Source organism: Bos taurus, chromosome 5 (assembly GCF_002263795.3).
Source record: "Bos taurus isolate L1 Dominette 01449 registration number 42190680 breed Hereford chromosome 5, ARS-UCD2.0, whole genome shotgun sequence".
In the NCBI taxonomy this organism is placed as follows: Eukaryota; Metazoa; Chordata; class Mammalia; order Artiodactyla; family Bovidae; genus Bos; species Bos taurus.
Genome location: NC_037332.1, coordinates 28,859,331 through 28,881,749, shown reverse-complemented (window position 1 = coordinate 28,881,749; position 22,419 = coordinate 28,859,331). Strand labels below are relative to the sequence as shown.

At 41.0% G+C, this 22,419-nt stretch overlaps 1 protein-coding gene across 21 annotated transcripts in view; it reads right to left on the bottom strand.

The window, feature by feature from the left end:
- Positions 1 to 4,530: 4,530 nt before the first annotated feature.
- The window catches only part of LOC512464 (solute carrier family 11 (proton-coupled divalent metal ion transporters), member 2-like), a 30,814-nt gene continuing 12,925 nt past the window's right edge, over positions 4,531 to 22,419 (bottom strand). For 2 of the 21 annotated variants that reach the window (XM_010804967.4, NM_001046121.1), the window contains 9 exon segments: positions 21,417 to 21,572; positions 20,597 to 20,755; positions 19,833 to 19,919; positions 18,811 to 18,930; positions 18,507 to 18,656; positions 17,898 to 17,971; positions 16,877 to 17,030; positions 14,877 to 14,932; positions 12,933 to 13,510 (listed from right to left, as the gene is read on the bottom strand). In XM_010804967.4, the coding sequence (XP_010803269.1) occupies positions 13,504 to 13,510; positions 14,877 to 14,932; positions 16,877 to 17,030; positions 17,898 to 17,971; positions 18,507 to 18,656; positions 18,811 to 18,930; positions 19,833 to 19,919; positions 20,597 to 20,755; positions 21,417 to 21,572 (963 nt within the window). In that variant the 3' untranslated portion in view covers positions 12,933 to 13,503. 21 annotated transcript variants of the gene reach the window in all.

Here is a 22,419-nt window from a genome sequence, read left to right as displayed (position 1 = left end):
ATAGTGATTCCTAAGGCCCTCTTGACTTCGCATTCCAGGATGTCTGGCTGTAGGTGAGTGATCACACCATCGTGATTATCTTGGTCATGAAGATCTTTTTTGTATAGTTCTTTTGTGTACTCTTGCAACCTCTTCTTAATATCTTCTGCTTCTGTTAGGTCCATACCATTTCTGCCCTTTATTGTGCCCATCTTTGCATGAAATATTCCCTTGGTATCTCAATAATTGTGTCTAATAAGCACAGAGAAATGAGTCCTATAGTACTCTCTGAAACAGATAGTTATTTCCATAGATACAACGATTCAAATTTAAACATTTTTTGGCTTGAATTTTATGCATCTTTGATAGTTACAGTACTATTTCTTTAGAAAGTTATGCAGACATGTGCCTTATTTTTCTATCTGATCAGGATGAGAAAATGAACTTACTGACCCTTTAGGTTCTGTTCACTCAGTAGGTATTAACAGAAAGTGTCATAAATAAACCAGAAGGAAAATGAAATAAATGTTAAGTTTAGACTACCTAGTACATTACTTTGCCAACAAAGGTCCGTCTAGTCAAGGCTATGGTTTTTCCTGTGGTCATGTATGGATGCGAGAGTTGAACTGTGAAGAATGCTGAGCGCCGAAGAATTGATGCTTTTGAACTGTGGTATTGGAGAAGACTCTTGAGAGTCCCTTGGACTGCAAGGAGATCCAACCAGTCCATTCTAAAGGAGATCAGTCAGTCCTGGGTGTTCTCTGGAAGGAATGATTCTAAAGCTGAAACTCCAATACTTTGGCCACCTCATGCGAAGAGGTGACTCCTTGGAAAAGACTCTGATGCTAGGAGGGATTGGGGGCAGGAAGAGAAGGGGACGACAGAGGATGAGATGGCTGAATGGCATCACCGACTCGATGGACTTGAGTTTGAGTTAACTCCTGGAGTTGGTGATGGACAGGGAGGCCTGGCGTACTGCGATTCTTGGGGTCGCAAAGAGTCGGAAATGCCTGAGTGACTGAACTGAACTGACTGACTAGATAGCTGATGCCTTGACAACTGTTATGGAATGTATTTTAAATCTGCCACTCCCTATCTTGCTTTGGGTATGAACATTTGCTGATGTCCCTGGAATTCACAGAATCAGCTCTTCCTCAGGCTATCCTCCCAGGCCCTTCCCCCTTTCTGCAGAGCCCTAGGACCTCATCCTTGGGGAAGATGTACATCTGCTCATGTGCCTAAAGATAGCTAATTCATCCACTCAACGGTAAATTCCTAGAAGCAGGGAATACGATCCATTCATCTTCCTTTTTATCAAAATACTGAATACAATACTGAGTACAGTACTGAATACAGAATACTGTGTACAATACTGAATATATGTTTTCTAAGTGCCTATTTTTTTTTTTTTTTTAAGTGCCTATTTTTTAAATCTCAAGATCTAGCCAATCTTCCCACTTTCCCTTCTCACCACTATCTTAAAATTCAAACTTCACAGTGGCACAGTAACATCATAAATTCAGATTTATACTGATTCTAAAGGGTTCTTGGATTTTGGGGTTTTTTTCCCTCTAGAGTCATTTGTATGATCCAAGCCAAAAATGAATACGATAAAGAGTGTTTGTTTTCAATTGTAGGTTAGTTTTAGAAAAAATACAAGTGATGCAATTCAGTGTTTGTTTCTTACGGATATTCTACTAATATACATCTTTTTGTTTCTAGGTGTTCTTTACTTTATAAGGATTACTCTGTAAGGATTACCAAAAAATGAAGTTACACACAAGAAAAATAAGGCCTTCTGAGAAGTCCCTATGAAGAGTGAATTTTCAATATATAGCAAATTATACTGCAGAAGTTCCCATCAGAATTCGTATAGCCTTCAATTGTTTAAGACATTGATTTCCAAATCAGTAATCATAGTCAACTCAAAAATACCTTTGTCTTTTAGAACCTAGGACATGATGTTCTCACTTAAGAATTTTTTTATTTTCTAGTTAGTGGCAGAAAATAATCTATATTATGCCAAATCGATCTGAAAATTAGGAGTTATATAATGGCTACAGAAAACTTTTCACTATCCATATTAAATGTGATGCTCTATTCACTCAATTCTCTCCAAACAGGGCAAGGTAATTAAGGCTTTCATAAACTCCTTTTTAGAATGGGCAAAAATTAATTCAGAGGAGAATGAACGGCCATGTTTTTATTTAAATTTGGTTCAGCCCAGAGGCCCCCGGTGGGAGTGCACGTGGCTAGCACAGAGCTTGTGCTGGGTAGCGTGCTGTCTGGGGCTCGGTGAATTAAAAAAAAAAAAAAAACCTGGTTCATTACTCTGCACCTCACTCTTATAAAGAAATTTGACTCATTTACCACAAACATAAATATCTAAGATTTAAATATTTGTGTATTCATCCTTATACTTCTTAAAAGTATTTTTGGGAGTACAAAGGAAAATTGCTAAAAAAAATATCCCTTTTCCCTCATATGGCAGTATTGTGGGAGATGTGGTATGACACTGCAGAAAACACAAGAAACAAAGATAATAAATGTTAAGTATACCTGAGGCGTCAAGCTCCTCTGTAAGCCTTAGGGTTCTAAAAACTAGCTCCATCTTGCTAAAGTCATAACTGCTATGCCTAAGATCTCTTGCAACTCCAGGCCTGGGGAAGAAAACCAAAGAGGGGAAAAAAAAGTACCCACTGAGATAAAAGCAAGAATGCACTATTAAAAAAAAAAGGGTGGGGGGATACTATAATATGATCTGTAGTGCTGATTTCCTCTTCCTTGATGTTTTCTGTACTGGAGAAATTATTCTGACTGGAAAGTGAAGTCTAGTGTTTGGGGAAGGGAAAGATGCAGGAATACTGGATACTATATCTACATTCTAGACAACATTAACTCACTGCTCTATGTTATATACACTTTTCTCTAGGGCATAGGGTAATTCTTTTTAAAGTTGCCATCTGTACTCACCATGAAGCTCTTCAAGCGCCACCAAGAGACATACATGTTTCAGTCAACACTGTCCCGTTTAGGAAACAGGCAAGGAAAGAATCCAGCTACTCTATTTCCCTAGAGTAAACATTCCAGCAGTTGGCTCCAATGTGTTCCATGAGAGTCAGGAAAATTTAAGACTGAGGCCATAGAAATGTCATCCTTCATACTGATTATACAATGAAAAGATACTTCTAATCAGGCTACCACAAAGATCCCCCTCTCCCAAAAGATTCTCAACATTAAAAATAGATGAACTGTTTAATCAGAAATGGGCTCTTCTCACAAAACCCAAAAGACTCCAGAATTTTACAATAATCTTACTCTGAATATACTAATGTAATTCTTGCTTGAAAAAAGCAGTGAAAAAAATTAAGAGTAGTTATACATAAGAGCTCAGCAATTATGCTTAAATTAAAATGTAAAATCATTTATGGAGACGAGCTAAGTATGCAGGATGCCCATTTACCCACATTAGCTTGGGCAAAGAGGGGAGGTCATGGAGGGAAGACCCTACAGATACAAACCTGAATGTGCACGGTACTTCTGGGGCAAAGGCTTGGTGCTTAATATCATAATGTTTAAAAACTGAGAAGGCTATTTTCATTGGCTGCTGTAATCTCTGATGCCTCACTGACTAGTTAAACTATTGGGTATGCTCTGAATGCCTTTTTTATTAGGCCAGCACACAGTTATGTAGCAGCAGCTGCTCAATAATGTAGTATGCAGCAGCAGCTGTTCAATTCAATACTGAGCAGCTGCTCAGTATTGAACTGCATTTTTCTGAAACTCTGGGTATACACTGTCAGAGAATCCTTTTAAAATTGACTCCACAGTGTTAAACCTTAGGAATTGAGTGAGTATGTACATCTAGGTTAATCTTAAGACTGAATATATTGGGACTTCCCCTGAACATATTGGGTTAAGGCTCTCTACTTTCACTGGAGGTGGATATCAGTTGGATTCCAGGTGGGGAATCCCGCATGCCGCCCAGTAGGGTCAAAAGGGGGGAGATTGATTATATTACTGTCTATATAAGCACATATCATAGAAATCCAGATTTGTAAATCATAATGATTAAATGCTCTTAACTTAGCAAAAACATCTACCCAAGACTCAATCTTTAAACATCAGTCTCCTCCACTGGTTTTGGCATGACCTAGTTTTTGCTTTATATCAAGTTTTCTGATTACAGGAGTTGTATGACCTGAGGGGTATACTTATAAATAAATTTCTGCAAACTCTAGTCTATTCCTAGTAACATACAATTAAAGAATGGAGATAAGCTACAGAAATGCCCCCAAGAACTTAATCTCTGTTTAACCAACCACCTTATCTTTCTCATGAGCTGTATAACAGGATTTTTTTTTTTGCTTTTTTCTTTCCCCAAACATTCTCTGGTAATGAAACTACTGAGAAATGAACATCTGGACACTTGCCCAGGGAGGGAAGAAAAACCCAACAAACTGATTCATCTAGAGTTGCTGTCTCTGTATAAAGAAACCAAAACACTGAAATTCATTTTTTAAGTCTCTTTTTCAAATAAGAGCTGATAAATGATGTTAATTCAGTTTTACTTTTAAGATCACAAGCTCTCTAACCTGGGATGCAAGGCTGTTGCTCTTATCAGAAATTTCAAAGGCCACGAAGTAGAAATGAGGGATTTTTAAAGAATCATCTTGGAAAAAATATCCCTGACACTCAGAGGATCAAATCATTACAAATCAACAAAGGTGATGTCTGGATTTTTTTTTTTTAAGTCTTACTGAAAGGTCCTAAGTTTTAAAATAAGGCAGCAAGGTTTACGCTGAAAGAGGAAAATGATGCTCAAACATACAAAGGCTGCAGGGCTTGCAAACTCAGTGTCTTTGGGGCTGGGAGAAAAGGAGAGAAGGCACAGACTGTATTCCATTAAGAACAGATAGCTGCCATTCAGTGTAAGCCAACTGCACTTCCATTAAGGGGTGTGAGCCTGGTGTTCAGAATCCTCTGACTTTTCAATCAGATCAATAGGCAGAAACTTTCAAGTTTTAGGTATTAAATGATGTATTATAAAAATTTTATGGAAAAAAATCCTGGTTAGGAAGAGGAGTCAAAAAAAACTCTATAATCCACATGTGGGCAGGCAGTTTGTGACAGTATCTTCCAAGTCCCAGTCTACTTCTAGTCTCATACTACTTGGTATAAATAACTTTAAATGCTTAGCATTCCCTAGGAGAGTTGCATTCGAAATATTAGAAATACTTCCAAAGGCTATTAGGAATAGACTTTGGCCTAGAAATGGTGTTTGAGTATTAATGGAAAAAGTGGGAAGAAAAACTGGGACTATACACATATTAGAAAGAAAACTAATATCTCCATTATCTTCTGTTGGGCTTTATAAAGTTCCGTGTTAGAATTCTTTTTATACCTAAAGTGCTAGAATGGGCTGAGTTCCAAGGCAGCATGGAAAACGATCATTGGTTAAAGAATGACCAGAATCCAGAATGACTTCTGGATATTGTTACTAGGTATTAAGCTCTTTGGAAAATACCGTCATATCGCTGAAGAAAAATTCAAGAAAAACAACAAGAAAGAAAATAACAATCACAGAGCATGCCAGCAACCAGGATGAAATACAACTGCCGGATAAAAGAAATGTTTTCTTTGGAATTGATGTGCTAGTATCAGTAGCTACCAAGGATAGGTCGATTAAATCCAAGTCAAGTTCAACTGGCCATAGTCAAGTATCACTTTAAAAATCGGTCTATTTGACCAGTTCATTCTGAAAAAGAGCAGTGCTCTTTTTCCTTTGTTACATGTGATTTAGACAAAATAAATATGGTTTATCTGAACAAATTTGTTTAAAAAATACAAAATATCATTTTTATATAAAACTCTACCCAAACCAGTAAGTTCAGGTTTACATAAACACACACACACATATATTTAATCCCAGAAGTCCAGGCACAAGCCCATAGGGGTGTGTGGCCACCACAGGCTAATCATTTAACTCCGGCAGCTGTAGGACTGTTGTGAGGTGGTGGGTCTCTGGCCTACACTTAACAGCTGTCAGCTTTACCACTGTGACAAAATCTACCCTATGAGGAAATCTGTACCTTTTGTTCAAAACATCTGAACAAAACTCACGACTGAACTAACAGAGAAATGTTAACAGGACACTTGGCACAAAAGGACTACGAGAAAGTGGGTCTTCTATAGTCCCTGAGGCTGCCCGTCATCTAGACACAAGTGAGTCAGCGTCCACGGTGTTCAGAAGGTAGAGTTCAGGTTGAACTGTCAATCCCAGATGGTGCTGAGGACAAAAAGATGGAAAAGAGTTAGACTGATTTATAAGTATTTAAAATTGGCATTCAAGTATCTATAATCAGCATATAAAAGTAGCTCTTATTTCAGTTCTGCTATACTGATTTTCTTTCAGAAAATAAATGGCTTATAAATATATGAATGGTTTACGACATATATAAAATAACTGACAGGAGCTGAAATAGTTAAGGATTTGTTAAATGCCAAATACAAAATTTTCACTTTAACTATTCTTGTGACATACTCTACCTCGGCATGGGTGTTTCTGATCAGGATATTAAGAGCAAATGTACTGTGAGCTTTTATACCTTAATATCAAGTGTGTTAGAACTCAAATTTCAGGGAATTCCCTGGTGGTCCAGTGATTAGTACTTTGTGCTTTCCCTGCTGAGTGTTCGGGTTCAATCCCAGGTCAGGGAACTAAGATCCCACAAGCTGCACAGTGCAACCAAAACAGAGAAAAGAAATCAAATTTCAAATAATCTAAATCCCGAGCCCTGTTATCTGGGCTCTATTATCCTTTGGCACCTGAGCAGAGAAAAGTCTTCCATTTAAAGAAAGAAACAACATGGCATGTGCTAAGGGAACAGGAAAAAATCTATGGGTCCCGAACACTTATCAGACTGAATAAGAAGTACTTCAGCTGCTTTTACAACACACTGCCAGACACTTCTCTGGTGGTCCAGGGGTTAAGAATTCGCCTTGCCAGGCAGAAGACATAGTTTGACCCCTGGTCAGGGAACTGTGATCTCACATGCCTGGGAGCAACTGAGCAAGCTCTAGCTCTGGAGCCCACAAGCAGCAACTAGAGAGAAGCCTGCGCACGGTGACAAAAGATCCCTTGAGACGCAACCAAGACCCAGTGCAGATCAAAAATAAATATGAAAACAAAGCAAAAAAACATATTGCCAGACCCACTCCTGGAGACTTAATCCAGATGGTTTGTACTGGCATTTGTGAAGATGGAGCTTACCCTGTTTTTCTTCTCTGCATTCACCGTGGGACAATCACTGAGTCTCCTTTTAGCCCTACTGGTATTACCTGGGATTTTAGGAATGTTGTTGCCCCTGGTAACAGCCTCTTTTGGCTCTTTCAGTTACCTCATCTGTAATTTAGAGGCTGATTTTTTTGTTATAAGAATTAAATAAGACTATGAATAGGCAGGATGCTGAATGCACACAATAAATTAACAGTATGCATGCGTGCTAAGTCACTTCAGTCATGTCTGACTCTGACCCTATGGACTAGTACAGTGTAGTGGAAAAGGCACTGGGGCTGGGATCAAGCTCCAACTATGCCACTCCCTGTGACCTTGAGCAAGTCATGTATCCTTCTGAAGCCTTATCCTACTCATTTGTAAAACCAGAAAAAATGGTACATTTGAAAATGCCAAGGACATTAATAAGCTACCACATTTTGTGTGTGTGATGTCTGTGCTCAGGCGTGTCTGACTCTTTGTGACCCCATGGACTATAGCCCACCAGCTCTTCTGTCCATGAATATTTTTCCAGGCAAGAATACTAGAATGGGTTGCCATTTCCTACTGTAGGGGATTTTCCCCAATCCAGGGATCAAACCCACATCTCTTGTTTCTCCTGCACTGACAGGCAGATTCTTTACCACTGCGCCATCTGGGAAGCCTAACTCATTTAGGTCTTCGATATTTTTTTAGACATTAAAAATGCCCATCAGAGGATTGTGATGACTGTAAGAAGATGAGACAAAATGGAGCCTGTGATAAAAACTATTCTCAACTATCAGGCTAGCAATTACTGAAACACACTGGCCTTAGGGCAGAATAACAGCACTTCACCTTTCACACAAATTTAGGGTCTTATGACTTAAGGTCTTAATAACCAAGAGCAATTATCAGATATCGGGCAATTCACTGCAGCCTATTCTCAAGGTGGTGGGGTGGGCTTGTAGTAAGCAAGGGCTGCATTTTTAGTCCTATGACCTCCAGATTATATCACTTGATGACTTAGTAGAGAAAACTCCTTCTTTGGATAAGTTTGTGGTATTGCTTGGGGACACTGAGAACTGGGGCTAAATGGCAGAGGAATTGGCTAAACCTTTCAAGGGCACAGGGCTATGGAAATGAATAAACTATCAGTTCTTAGCTATTACTGGCCCTGCCCATTTTCTACACCTACCAGAAAAAGCATTCAGGTACTTTTGAAAATTTAGCACAGGCCAAACAAAATTAGCCTATCAATTGGCAACTTTTGACCTAATGTACTATAGCACTCTTCAGAGCATTAAGAAAAGTATCTTTGATATGGTGCTATTCTGGATGCTGCTAGACACCAAAGCTTGGTGTCTTAAAATGTATACTACAAAGTGTATACTGTATATTGTATAGGATGGTTGGTAATGGTAACATGGGCTCTAGAATTAAGCTAGTCAGGTTCAAAGGTCAACTGCCCACTTACTGGTGATATGTTTTAATTTTTGGTCCTTCAGTTGCCTTATCTATATCCTTTTGTTATAAGAATTACATGAGATCATGTGAGTGCTTGGGCTTCCTAGGTGGTGCAGTGGTAAAGAATCTTCCTGCCAATGCAGGAGGTGCAAGAGTCTCGAGTCTGATCCCTGGGTCCGGAAGATACCTGGAGGAGGGCATGGCAACCTGCTTCAGTATTCCTGCCTGGAAAATCTCATGGACAGAGGAGCCTGGCAGACTATAGCCCATGGGGTCACAGAGTCAGACACGACTGAGTGCCCCCCAATACACACACACACAAACGTGAGTGCTTAGACACCCAACTAGCATGCGTTAGTCATTTTTAACAGTCCCAAGCTAAGGTGTCAAAAGAAGGTGACACATCTGGACTCACTGGTCCTGTCCGTGGAAGAAACAGAAAGCACTGCAGAGGGCAGAGCTAAAGGAAATGTCTAAAATCAGGACCTTCAAAGTGTTATGCATCTTATTTTAGTTCTGAAATTAAACCCAAATAAAGAGTTCCCTAGTGGCTTAGTGGTTATGACTCCAGACTTTCACTGCCACAGGCCCAGGTGCAATCCCTGGTCAGGAAGCTAAGATTCCATAAGCCACATGGCACATTTAAAAAAAAAAAAAGTAATAAGGGAGGAAGGACAAATGTAGAACAAAACTCTGAGATAATTTCTATGGTGTAACTTACAGTATTCAATTCCTGTAAGACAGACAGGGGAAGCTTGCAATAGACAAAGGGAAAATGAAGCTCTAGTGACACTCCTGGGACAAACTAAGTGACTTAGCTTTTCCTGCCGTGTGTTTGGTGACAAGCCTAGCAGGTTACTGTGTCTGAGCTTGGTCTTTGTATTTATATCTGGTCTGCTGTCAGGAAGCATTTAACAGGAGGCTTCCTGTGTGCTGTTTTGGATCTGTCAGGAATTCTCTGCTCCTTATTAATTCCTGAATACTCAGGAATTAAGAGGAGAGGCAAGCCTCTCCTGGGGGCTGAAGAATCCAGGCATTTCCTTCATTAGTTTTTCTATACAGTGATAAGTACCCTCTTCCTTCTTGTGAATCATATGGTAAAAGTGATTGTTTACAAGTCTAATATGGATCGCCTATGTTTTATAAGTCTGGAATTTTAATCTTTATCTTTGCTGAGAATAACTACCTTGTAAGACAGTATAAATGCCCACACCATGTTGATTAAAACACCTTTGCTCCATCAGAGCTTTGGTCCCCGTGTCTTTCTCACTCTCTCACTCTCCCTTTTTCAGGCTGATCCCCTGGAATGCAGAGGCTCTCTGAGTTCACTTTCCTGCCCAGGCTTCTAAGACCCTCTTGAGAAGGCGCTCTGCGCCTTCACCCCATCGAGAGGGTGCCTGAAGCCTTCGTGAACAGAGCAAGCCCCGTGCAGGGGCTTTATTGGCTTTCTGCGTAACCAAGGAATATCAGCCTCTTTCTCTCTCCTTTACTTTCTTATCAGTCGACTCCGGACCACCAGGTTCCGGTCCATTAAAGGACCTCAACAGTCTGCCAGAATGCTTTCATATCTAAGCTAAACAATTTTCATTTCTCTTTTCAAATACACATACTTTTTGTTGGCAGCATATACAGAATATAAAAGCCTACCTCAATGGTGAAACAAGACTACAGACAGAAAAATATTCAGCTTAGAGCAGAGAAATGCAAAATGACCATTTTTTTCAACTTTAAATATAGTAACGATGTAATCTTTACCAACAGCAAAACTAACTAAATCGGTAGTAGAAATTAGTGTTTGTTGTCGACAATTCATGTCTTCTCAGAACTAAACGTATGTTGAGGCTTGAACGCTGTAAATTTGAACCTTGAGGGTCTGCTCCCACACAGATTTTTTTTTCAATATTAAATGCTACAGAAATACATGATCCCAAGTCGGGTGAATTTGAGAATGCAGAATCACAGATTCAGAGGAACACTGGACATGAAGGGCTGAGTATAAACATGAAGAGCTAACTATAGATTACAGGCCAATTATTTTTTTTATTCCACAGAGGGTCAGCATCCCTGGATATCCAGGTGTAAACTGTATTTCTCTAACTCTTACAAAGAGAAGAATCACTAACACTGTGGGTCTAATGTGTTCTCCAGGTGGTAGTTGATGTTTCAGTATTTCAAACGTGTTGAGACCCATTAACAGAGTATTTTCAAGGTTAAAAGAATACCCAGGAAACCAAATTGAAAAAAGAAAAAAAAACTTTTAAATGACAAACTAAGTGTACATATTGTTAAATGTCACTAAAAGCTCATTTTAACAACTCCCAAAACCACTAACGGACCTCACAGGAGCCAAACTGCAGCTCTTCCCCATCCCTGTTAATTCCCAGTATGCTGTAGCAGCAGTTATTTTATGCCACACAGACTGCATATGCTGGCGCTGGAAGATTTCAATTTCAAATGTTGTTTACTGTAGCCAAAGTACTGGCTGAACAGAAAGTACACTTTACATGTGAGAGCATCTGATGGAATATATAGCATGAGGGTGTTAACACTGTAAAAATACTACACATATAGTGATATAAACAGCAGCTTAACTGGGAAGAAATTTTCCATCACTGCAAGTCATATATATAACTTTAAAAAGAAAACTAGCAGCTTTTACCTGGGTTTTGAAACATCTGTATATCTGAGACTGACCGGACCTACCCAGACTTTGGGGAAAAGTAAATGTTCGTGTACTGTCTTTACAAAGAACTTTGTCAACATGGCCCTCACCTACTGAGGCCAGATGAGAACTTAAGATGTCAGTCCCCAGTTATTTTCAGAGTGCCCTTGTAACCAGTTTAGGGAATGATATTAGGGAAAGAAAGGGATGTGAGGAATAATGGCTAGGGAATTTTCCTCTCATGATTCTGTGTTATGTCACTGGAAGGGTTGAGGTAAAGGTATGGTCAGTGGAACACATCAGTTTACCCTTAGTTAGCGAGTTAATGTTACTCAGTCGTATGTTACTCTTTGCGACCCCAAGGACTGTAGCCTGCCAGGCTCCTCTAACAATGGGATTCTCCAGGCAAGAATACTAGAGTAGGTTGCCATTCCTTTCTCTGGGAGATCTTCCCAACCCTGGGATCAAATCTGGGTTTCCTGCACTCCAGATGGATTTTTTACCATCTGAGCCAACAGAGAAGCCCCCAGTTTACCCTTAATGAGATATAAAACAGTCCATTCAGTCTGCGCTTTATTGGAAACAATGCCTTTAGGGGCTCAGGTGAAGAGAGAATATCAATCAACAGGAATTACAGAAGGAAGACACCAAAATGAAAAGTCCTTTGATTGCATTCCCATTACTGTTCTCACCAAGTCAGTGGCTATAAAAGAATGCATTATTTATCTCCACCAGACAATGTGATCGAGAAGGCAATGGCACCCCACTCCAGTACTCTTGCCTGGAAAATCCCATGGACAGAGGAGCCTGGTAGGCTGCAGTCCATGGGGTTGCGAAGAGTTGGACACGACTGAGCGACTTCACTTTCACTTTTCACTTTCCTGCATTGGAGAAGGAAATGGCAACCCACTCCAGTGTTCTTGCCTGGAGAATCCCAGGGACGGGGGAGCCTGGTGGGCTGCCATCTATGGGGTCGCACAGAGTCGGACACGACTGAAGTGACTTAGCAGCAGCAGTAGCAGCAGACAATGTGATTTGGTTTGAGATAATCACATGGTGTCAGGCTCCACATGTAAAAATGTCAGAAGTGGCTGAAGAGCAGCAGCTCCATGCTGAAGGGACCCATTTCCTCTGACTCCAGAGCTCCACCATCTGGTCTCAAAGTTTTTCCCTCTGAGGGAATGGCTGAAGAGAGGTAGCCCAGTGCAACCCTGCAGAGAGAACTTGGCAACCAGTGACACCAAAGGACTCACTGAGAGGGAGCGAGCTTTCCAACGCTTACATCCAGAGCTCCTGAGATTGCCTTGCAAGTCGTCTTGGGCATGCTTCAGAAAAACATGACAATTCTGGTAGAAGGTGTTTTTTAGGAATAAAACAGATGGCTCCTTTTCTTCTTCTCCTCACTCTAATGTCTCTTGAGAACATCAGTTCATAAATGCTACCATCTTTTTCTATCGCTACCCTCCTGGAGGAGGAAGGGGAAGGTTTCCCAAGTCTAGTGTTCAATAAGAAATACCATCAGGAGAGCTCTGTGCTAATATGAGAATTATTAAAATCAGGACTCCAAAGAAAATTTTGATAAACTCTTTATTTAATCTCTGCAGAAAACTGTTCAAGTGATTTTCTAACAGATTAGTTACCATCCCCTACAAGTGAGTTTTACCGTATGTCCATATATCATCTTTTTTATGCTTTCTCGTCCCTCTTAACTGCCACTGAGAAATTTAAAGTGAAAATAAATTAAAAGAATCCTGAACCTGATAGGGGTAGATTATCTCATGATTTTTATTAATATGGATCAAGCCACCCTAGTTGAGATTTAATCTTTTATAATTAAAAATTTATTACTTTATAATTAAAATAATCCAGAGGACTGCTGGTACCAGTGCCCCAGTCCCTGCAGTGAGCCACTGCTGACCCACGCCTCTAGAGGAGACCCTCCAACACTAGTAGATTTCAACACTAAACTTGCACAATGGCTTTGAAACCAAGAGTCGTAGATTTTGAGGAATCCTGAAACAAACTCTTTACAATAATCAAAATTGTAGTCATGTTGGAGTACGGAAAGAGAGCAACGTGGAACAATCTCTTCTCGTATCCTTCAATGGCACTGACACCTCCATCCATCAGAGAGATAGGTTCATAAGCTTGTTGAAAAATGAGAACAGGTTTAAGGTTTTCTAAGTGGAAGAAAATTCCAGTGTGACACTTTGCAAATATATTATTGTTCACATTTCTAAGTTCATTGTCCATATGTAGCAGTCAAAAATCTTTGCTAACCTTTTATGCAATAAACACTTTACTGAGCACTTAATATATCTTAGGCACTACTTAATTAAAATTAAATTGAAAATAAAATCAAATTTTATTATAATTTAAATAAATTAAATTGAAAATAAAATTAAAAGACACTTGCTCCTTGGAAGAAAAGCTACGACAAACCTAGACAACATATTAAAAAGCAGAGACATTATTTTGCCAACAAAGGTCTGTATAGTCAAAGCTAGGATTTTTCTAGTAGTTATTATCGATGTGAGAATTGGACCATAAAGAGAACCGAGCACTGAAGGATTGATGCTTTTGAACTGTGGTGTTGGAGAAGACTCTTGAGAGTCCCTTGGACTGCAAAGAAATCAAACCAGTCAATCCTAAAGGAAATCAACCCTGAATATTTATTGGAAGGACTGGTGCTGAAGCTGAAACTCCAATACTTTGGCCACCTGATGCGAAAAGCTGACTCATTGGAAAAGACCTTGATGCTGGGAGAGATTGAAGGCAGGAGAAGGGATGAGATGGTTGGATGGACATGAGCTTGAGTAGGCTCCAGGAGTTGTTGATGGAAAAGGAAACCTGGCATGCTGCAGTCCATGGGGTCGCAAAGAGCTGGACGAGCAACTGAACTGAACTGAGACACTACTTTAGGTTTTGGGAGTATAGCTATGAATAACACAAACTGCTTTCCCTTGATTCTACTAAAGGAGATAAGACATTAAACAGATGTAAAGAAAAAACAATTATTCAAAGGGTATGCATAAGGAAAGTATTTCGCAGCCTTTAAATGCACTGTCATTGGATAAACTAAACTTGCACACGTATTCTGTACTTTGTATTATAAAAAATTTGTTGAATTACTAAATATGTTTTTTTAACATATAGTCAGTCTTTCTCACAATCTTACATAGAGGATTATGCTTCAAAAAGATAAAAGAAGCTGGCCCTTGGGCAGCAAGAGTTCAAAGTTGTTTGAGAGAAGCAGACGTCAAGTTGTCAAGGATCCTACCTAATCCAGTTCCCAGGTTAGAGTTCAGAGAGAAAAATAATGCCATCTTTCAAACACACACAACAAAGCCTTTTCCAACAAACAGTTGAGTCCTAAATGCAGTCTGTGCAACACATACGTCTGGCTATGTTCACACAGTAAACCATAGAAACACTGATGGTACCTGCAGACAGTGTTTACTTAGTGTAGCCATGGATAGCATCTTCGCTCAGCAGGACTTCAGAGATGCTTACCGTGTGTGTCCAGAGTCCAGGAAGGACATGCCCAGTGCAATGAAACACTGCCAACCCTGAAAGAAAACACAGTCATCATTCACCAAACTCTGTGGAGAGCCCTAGCCCGCTGCACCGCCCACATTGCACTGCTCAGATGCAAACTTCTTTGTTGTGCTGATTTCGATACTCAGTTCCCTTTGTTCCTACTGCTCGGTGTTTGCTTCTTTTATCTGATTGGGAGAGTTCCAAGAATACCACTTTTGTTCAGGCTTATCACATTCCTTGCACTACGGGGAATGACTGACTAATAAAATCGCGATAGTCTCCTGATTAAACAGTAGTACTTCACTGTAGAATCAGTGCTCGGCCTTAAAAGTAGGTCTTCAACAATTCTATAGTGTCAGGCTGACTGAGAACAATTCAGCACATCTGCATGAAGGAAAGATCCCCTTAACTTCTACAGCATTTTCTTTGGGTGGGGGTATGTGAGTCTGTCTGTCTGTCTGGGACTTTGAAGTGAAAGCCCGAAATCCTAATGACTATACCACCAGAGAATGCCTTGCTGCGAATTTTTAAAACAATTTCTGTCAAGACCATACTCAGTTACTTGGGTTTCCTTAGAGTAAGTCCCTATATTACAGGCTCATCATAATCTTATTTTGCCCATGGTTCACTCAGGAGAAAAAAAGAAGAGATGTATCTACTCAAGTCATAATTTTTCAATATTTACTAAAATGTTCTCCCAATCAAGTACCTACCCTGTGGCAGATACTGGCATGGGAACTACTGCTGCTAAGTCGCTTCAGTTGTGTCCGACTCTATGCAACCCCATAGATGGCAGCCCACCAGGCTCCCCCATCCCTGGGATTCTCCAGGCAAGAATACTGGAGTGGGTTGCCATTTCCTTCTCCAATGCATGAAAGTGAAAAGTGAAAGTGAAGTCGCTCAGTCGTGTCCGACTCTTACTGACCCCATGGACTGCAGCCCACCAGGCTCCTCCATCCATGGAATTTTCCAAGCAAGAGTACTGGAGTGGGTTGCCATTTTCTTCTCCAATGGATGAAAGTGAAAAGTGAAAGTGAAGTCGCTCAGTAGTGTCTGACTCTTACTGAACCCATGGACTGCAGTCTACCAGGCTCCTTCGTCCATGGGATTTTCCAGGCAAGAGTACTGGAGTGGGTTGCCATTGCCTTCTCCAGGCATGGGAACTAGGTCAGTGTTAGAAAGATGAGCAGGGGGTTTCCACCTTCCAGCCTTGCCATTCTCTGTAGCAGATACAGTATAAATTCTGCTGTCCCTAATCCTGAACCCTGTGTTTTTTAGAGAAACCTGTGTAGAACAGGGAGGTGGATGTGTTGTAGCTATCACTGCTTTTCACTGATATAAGTAACATTATAGATCTGCAAAATAGAGAAAGAATATATCCATAATTCCACCATCCTAAGGCATCTACTCTTACCATTTTTACATAATTTGCTCTAGACTTTTGATACTTTTTTGATTATCTAGGTATACATAATTCTGCATTCCTTTTTTACAGAGCTATGTTTTATAACCATCATTTTTAATAATTCTAGAATAATTCAAAGAGAGAATATCACTATTTACTAATTTCAACATTGGACAGCTATTAAATAGTAGAGCTGGGCAGGGCTGTGAACCCACATGTGCTGCCCTCCAAAGATCTGAAATCACATGACACAGCTCCCTTCTCCAGCCCCATCTTTTACCACTCTCTACTTTCTACACGGCTGATCTTTGCGTTTTTCAAACATACCACACTCTCTTGTTAGGAAGTATTAGGAATGGAAATCAGATGGAATGACAGAAAAATGACAGCATTTAGGAACCGAGGGAAAATTTATGGCTAAAAATATTCTTTAGTCACAGCTGGTTTAACGATTTCATGTGAATTGTGTCAATAACCTGAAGATAGCTAGCTATGTGCTCTTTTGGGTCCTTTCTCTTCTGAGTGTTAGCCCCCCTTGACCACCCCTGCCCCTTCCAACTGGACTTACCAAGTAAAACACAAAGCTCAGATAAGCTACGCTGACCACTGCAGCCACCACATACAATACCATATGCCCTACATCCTGGACATAAACCACGACAAAGTACATGTTGATGGAACAGATGATAAGGACCACGATACCGCCCACGATCCTCAAGCCTCTGTAAAAGAATCAGCACAATTATCGGTGGAATAGTCCACCCTGTCCACAGATGGAAAAAGACACTGTATCTCCTTAGGCAGGAGTAAGCAGCATTTCAAAATAAACTTAAAAGTAGATCTTATGTCCCAGATTAGGTTAAAAGGGTCAAAGTTACGCAATGTTAGGGAGAAAGAAATGCTTCCCTCCCCGTGGTTCAGTCAGCTAAGAATCTGCCTGCAGTGCAGGAGACCTGGGCTTAATCCCCGGGTTACGAAGATCCCATGGAGAAGGGAATGGCTACCCACTCCAGTATTCTTGCCTGGAGAAGAACGCCATGGTCACAAATTACAATGGGTCACAAAGAATCAGACACGACTGAGTGGCGCACACACACACACACACAGAAAGAGGAAAAATAGTGTTACACTATCAAATAATCCCTATTATTTAATTCCCTAAAAATGACACAAGCCCTAAAACTGCAAAAAGTCTTGAGTCTCTAGAGATGAAACAAGTCATTTCAAATATGCATATCCTTTAAAGATGTACAGAAAAGGTATTAGAACAAAAAATATGCTTCCCCTCCTTTGTTACATACACAATCTCTATCTTCATTTTTTTTAACTTTTTAAAAATTGAAGTAGAGTTGATATACAATGTTGTGCTTATTTGTTTTTAATTTTTGGCCATTCTCTGTGGTATTCGAGACCTTAGTTTCAGGGAAGTCCCCAGTAGTCTCTATTTTCTAAGACGGAGATTGAAGGGGCAGCTCTAGCAATCACTTCTTAAAGCATACAGCTCCCCTAGAACTGATTTTCTGACTGGCCTATTTGATGAAGATACTCTTCCCCCAAACATCTTTGGGAACTAAAAGAAACACACTCACAGTCCATTGGCAAATTCGCTCATGACCGGTCGCAAGCTCGTATATGTTAGAATGGGTATGAGAGCAAAGGGAAGCTGGAAAAGAGAAAACTAAGATCAGACAAGACTATGGAGGGTTCCTGTAAAACCCCAGAGAGCAGCACTCTTAGCAAAACAGAACCACAGACCCTGCCTCACCTACTCTGTGAGAAATGATTCCTGTCATCACAACATGCTGGAGGGTTATGTGGAAATCTGTAACATGAACCTAGCATCAATTATGCTCATAGTGTCTTTAATAAATTTGTATCTGCCAAATTTTCTTAACCTCCATAAAACCAAGGAGTGTCTTATACATTATTTAATGTTTGCTTGGATTAACAAACAATAACATTGTGTTCTTTGTGTAATTACCGTTTATAATTCCCATTCAACAGGCTTAGAAAAAAAAAAAAGTCATTTCTAAAAGCCTTTGAGATGCCAGAGATTTCATATGCTTTCACTGTAGACCAAGAATGTGTCCTTTCTTCCTCTGAATTTTCCCCACACCCACACTAGGCTTGGTACCTAAGGGCAATACAGAATGCCTCCTGACTCAACGGGATGTGAGTTTCCCCAGCTCCCTCCTCACCTGTAAGCTCTGAAGAACATTCAGGATGTCATTCAACCCTGTTAGATGCTCCATGTCTTGGAAGACAGCCACAAGCAGAGCGGGGATGATGGCAATAGAGCGGGTCAGACTCACTCGGGCAAAGCGTGACCACTTTAGGTTCAGGAATCCCTGGAAGAAAACACAGAAACAGGATGAATGTCTGGAAGAGGAAACAGAAAAAGGTCTGGGGAGGTTCGGGAAGACCTTAGAGGCATGGGATTAAGAAAGGACAAAAGGGCAACGTCCTCTTCCTCTCGTCTATCCCAGTCACAGCAGCATGTACCTCCATGACAAACTGGCCAGAATAGGTTCCTGTCACAGTGGAGCTCTGCCCCGCAGCCAGGATCCCCACCGCCCAGATGTAGAGAGCGGCAGGCCCGAAGTAACACCCCAGCACAACACCCTGGAGAGGCAAGGGAGAGAGATCACCTGAGACAACACCCCATAGTGCTCCTCTGCGTCACCTCTCCCCATTCCTGGCTACACACCCACCTCTACCAAGCGCTGCGCTGGCACTGTCCCAGAAGTTAGACTCGGGTCCTGACCTCATTCTAGAGGCTTTCAACCTAAATTCTTCTGGATGGGCCCCCATTCCTCTTCAGCCTAGTCCCTTCTCTTCTCTAGGCTCCTAAAGCCTTTATCCTCAACTTATATGTTAACTATTAAAACAAAGTCTACATTTCCCAAATTATATTCCTTAATACAGTATTCTAGAAGACGGTGATAGAAATGGAGATAAAGTGCAAATGAATTCTGGAGATGCTGCATACTATTTATTCTACTCTTGGAGTTCACCATGTACCTGGCATAAAAGGGACAGAGAGGTCCCAACAAAGACCACTTTCCTGGGACTTTCCTGGTAGTCCAGTGGTTAAGACTTCATGCTCCGAATGCAGGGGACATGGGATGATCCCTGGTCAGGGAACTAGATCCCACACGCCACACAGCATGGTCTAAATAAATAAAGTCTCCAGCCACAAGGATGAGGGGTTGGGGAGGAGAACAAATATATAAAAAAAAAAAGACCACTTTACTAAGAACACTTTCTTTGATGCCAATTAACACCTATAGCACAAAATGCTATCAACACAAGTTTAAGAATCACGGATACAATTCATATTTTCAGCTGATCTTATATTTCCTTCCATAATCCAAAAGGCTTGTCTGGCAAGGGACCTCTGAATAACAATACTCAACAATCCAGAGAAGATATGCTGAGCTCTGAAGTGAACCCTCAGAAAAGACCAGATACTATGCTAAGAATCTTGATTCAGGGACAAAGATCAGAAATCTGAACAGGTTTACCCCTTTGTAGATGTCCACAGCCAGTGTTGAGTTATCGTCTGGGAAAAGGTGAGTGTGGGGACTGCTGCTGTTTTTACAGACTGCAACCTGGAACCAGAGCAGTTTAGGAACGACTTTTAATTTTGAGGTCAGGACTCAAATTAAGAAGACCTCTCCTACAGCTCACACACAGGTCATCTAAGAGACAGATGCTAAAGGCAAGAAACTGGACATGGATTCTGATGAGAGCAGAGACTGGCCACAAATATGAGAGGACACCCAGAATAGGAGCCCTTAGTCAAAGCAGAGACGGAAGTCAGAGGTCCTATGATGGGAAAAAAAGGAGTCATCAAAACCAGACTGGCAATCAGGAGTCACGAGGACAGAGAATTCAAAGTGACAAAACAGCCTGCCTAGCCACAGATTCTGTTTTCTGTGTGTTGATTCCTCCCAACCTGTCATCACCAGTAGGACTGGCACGCAGCCAGTAGTTGGTAAACAGGAAGGGAAAGGGGATGAGAAAGAGCAAACAGATGTGAAGCCACTAACAACAGCAAGAGGCAACCTTTGTCCGAGGAAAACCCCCTTCCCAGTCAAAAGCTGGGAAGGATGGGCTGAGCTGCACCACAGCCCCGGAGTGTAAACCACGACTGGAGCAATGATTTAGTGGGCAGCACTGAGATCTATTTCCTCTGCGCTCTAAGTCACTGTCACGTTTTCCTGCCCCAGTCAGCTTTTCTCTTTACCCTCGCACTCACTACTACCCATGTCCCTGGCTTACTTACCACCTGCTCGTTGGTTTTCTCAAAAAATGCTTCCGCAAACACTGAGATGACACAGGTGTTGATGATAAAGGAAACAAAGAGAGCAATGCAGCAGTCAATGAAGAAGTACTTATTGGCTTCTCGAACTTCCTGCCTTTTGGCTCGGTCTATATGTCTGGACTAGAGAGGTAACAGCAAAAGTCAGTTTTTTTAAACTGTTGGAACAAGTTACTTGCAATATTTCATGAGTATGGAGTCCACTGAAAGTCCTCAATGGCAAACAACTGATCACATGAAATGTGTGCGATTCCGCTTACATCCCGGTTTACTGAGTAAGAAGTCATGACCCTGTGATGATATCACACATCCCCAAACTGGAAAAAGTGACCAAGTGACTTCTGAGCCCTCAGTTACTGTGGCTGGAAGAACTGCTGACCTACAAAAACAACCCGATTTCAGACCTAAGCAGGAGACAACCTTAATGACAAAAGTCTCTGAAATCTCCCAGCTAATGATTGTGTTGGACTGACTGGTAAAAGCCAGGTTGGGCTTTTTTCCCCTGACCACTAGGGGGCCATTCAGGCTTCTGAGATTTAAAGCTGGGAAACATGGTACATCTTCAGTATTTTTAGGAGGGATTTTAGTCTCTTCTCTATGGGGTCTGTTATCTCTGGTCACCTTGTGATAAAAACAGAGTCCAACTGTGTGGAGGCCAACTGTCGAAAAACACTGTGCTCCTTCAGGGCTCTAACAGTTGTAAACTAAGTGTGTGTCCCTTGCAATTAAAGGAAAAGGTCCCATGAACTACACAGGCCACTGAGATGAGAAAGGTCTTGCTCACCTTGACTAAGGCAGAATGCAGGTATATGTTGTGTGGCATGATAATGGCGCCCACGATGGCCACAGCCTGCATGATCTGTGGGGTACGACAGCCTGAACAGGATGGCAGGAACATGCCTTTGAGGACCTGGGTCTGGCTGGGTTTCACTGTAACATACTACACACAAACAGAACAGCTATTAGTCTTTTCTGGAACATGAGACTAGGGAGTAACACAGTACTAGAAAACACTGCATCTTTACTCCTTAAACCCCTTCATCAACAACTACACAGGAAATGAGGAACACAGAACCACCCAAAAAAAACCAAGCAGCACAGTTCAGAGAATTTAGGACTGGAGTGTCCAGACATTTCATATTGTATTTTATATATACAAAATAGACGTGTAGAGAATGCAATTAATATTCTAAAGCAACAAACAGCTGCTAACGGCCTTATTGATATTAGTGCCACAATAACTCCTGTCAGACATACCTTAGAATAGAGTCAATTCTTGATTACTCACACTAACCATGCTTCTGTGCTCACCACGTATATAAAAAGCACTTATGCTTACCACTAGCATCTGCTGAGACTCACTCAGAAACACTTCTCATACACACTTTTTTCCTGGTTCAGCATTTCCCTTGGAAGCCTTAGACCAAGGTATATCATCTACTCAGAGCAGATGTATTGTTAAAAGCTTACTAGCTAGGGCAATAAAGAGAAGTCAGTTTATAATAATTGGACATAGAAAGGTGCTGGGTTTCACTTCACTACATATAATGGTAGAGTTAGTTTTAACCCAGTGGAGTGTTGGGACTGGGGCACAAACCAGGAAATAGGCCCTGTATCCCCTATAGTTCATTGCTACAATACAGAGACAGTCCAAGCTGCAATTACTGTCAACCAGGATGAGCAAAAACAGAATCCGTTTAGGTAACAGCCAAGAATAACCCTGCAACCCCTTTCCTAACCCTCTCCAAGGCTGTTCTGTTATTGGGATGGCCAACCTGGGAGATTAG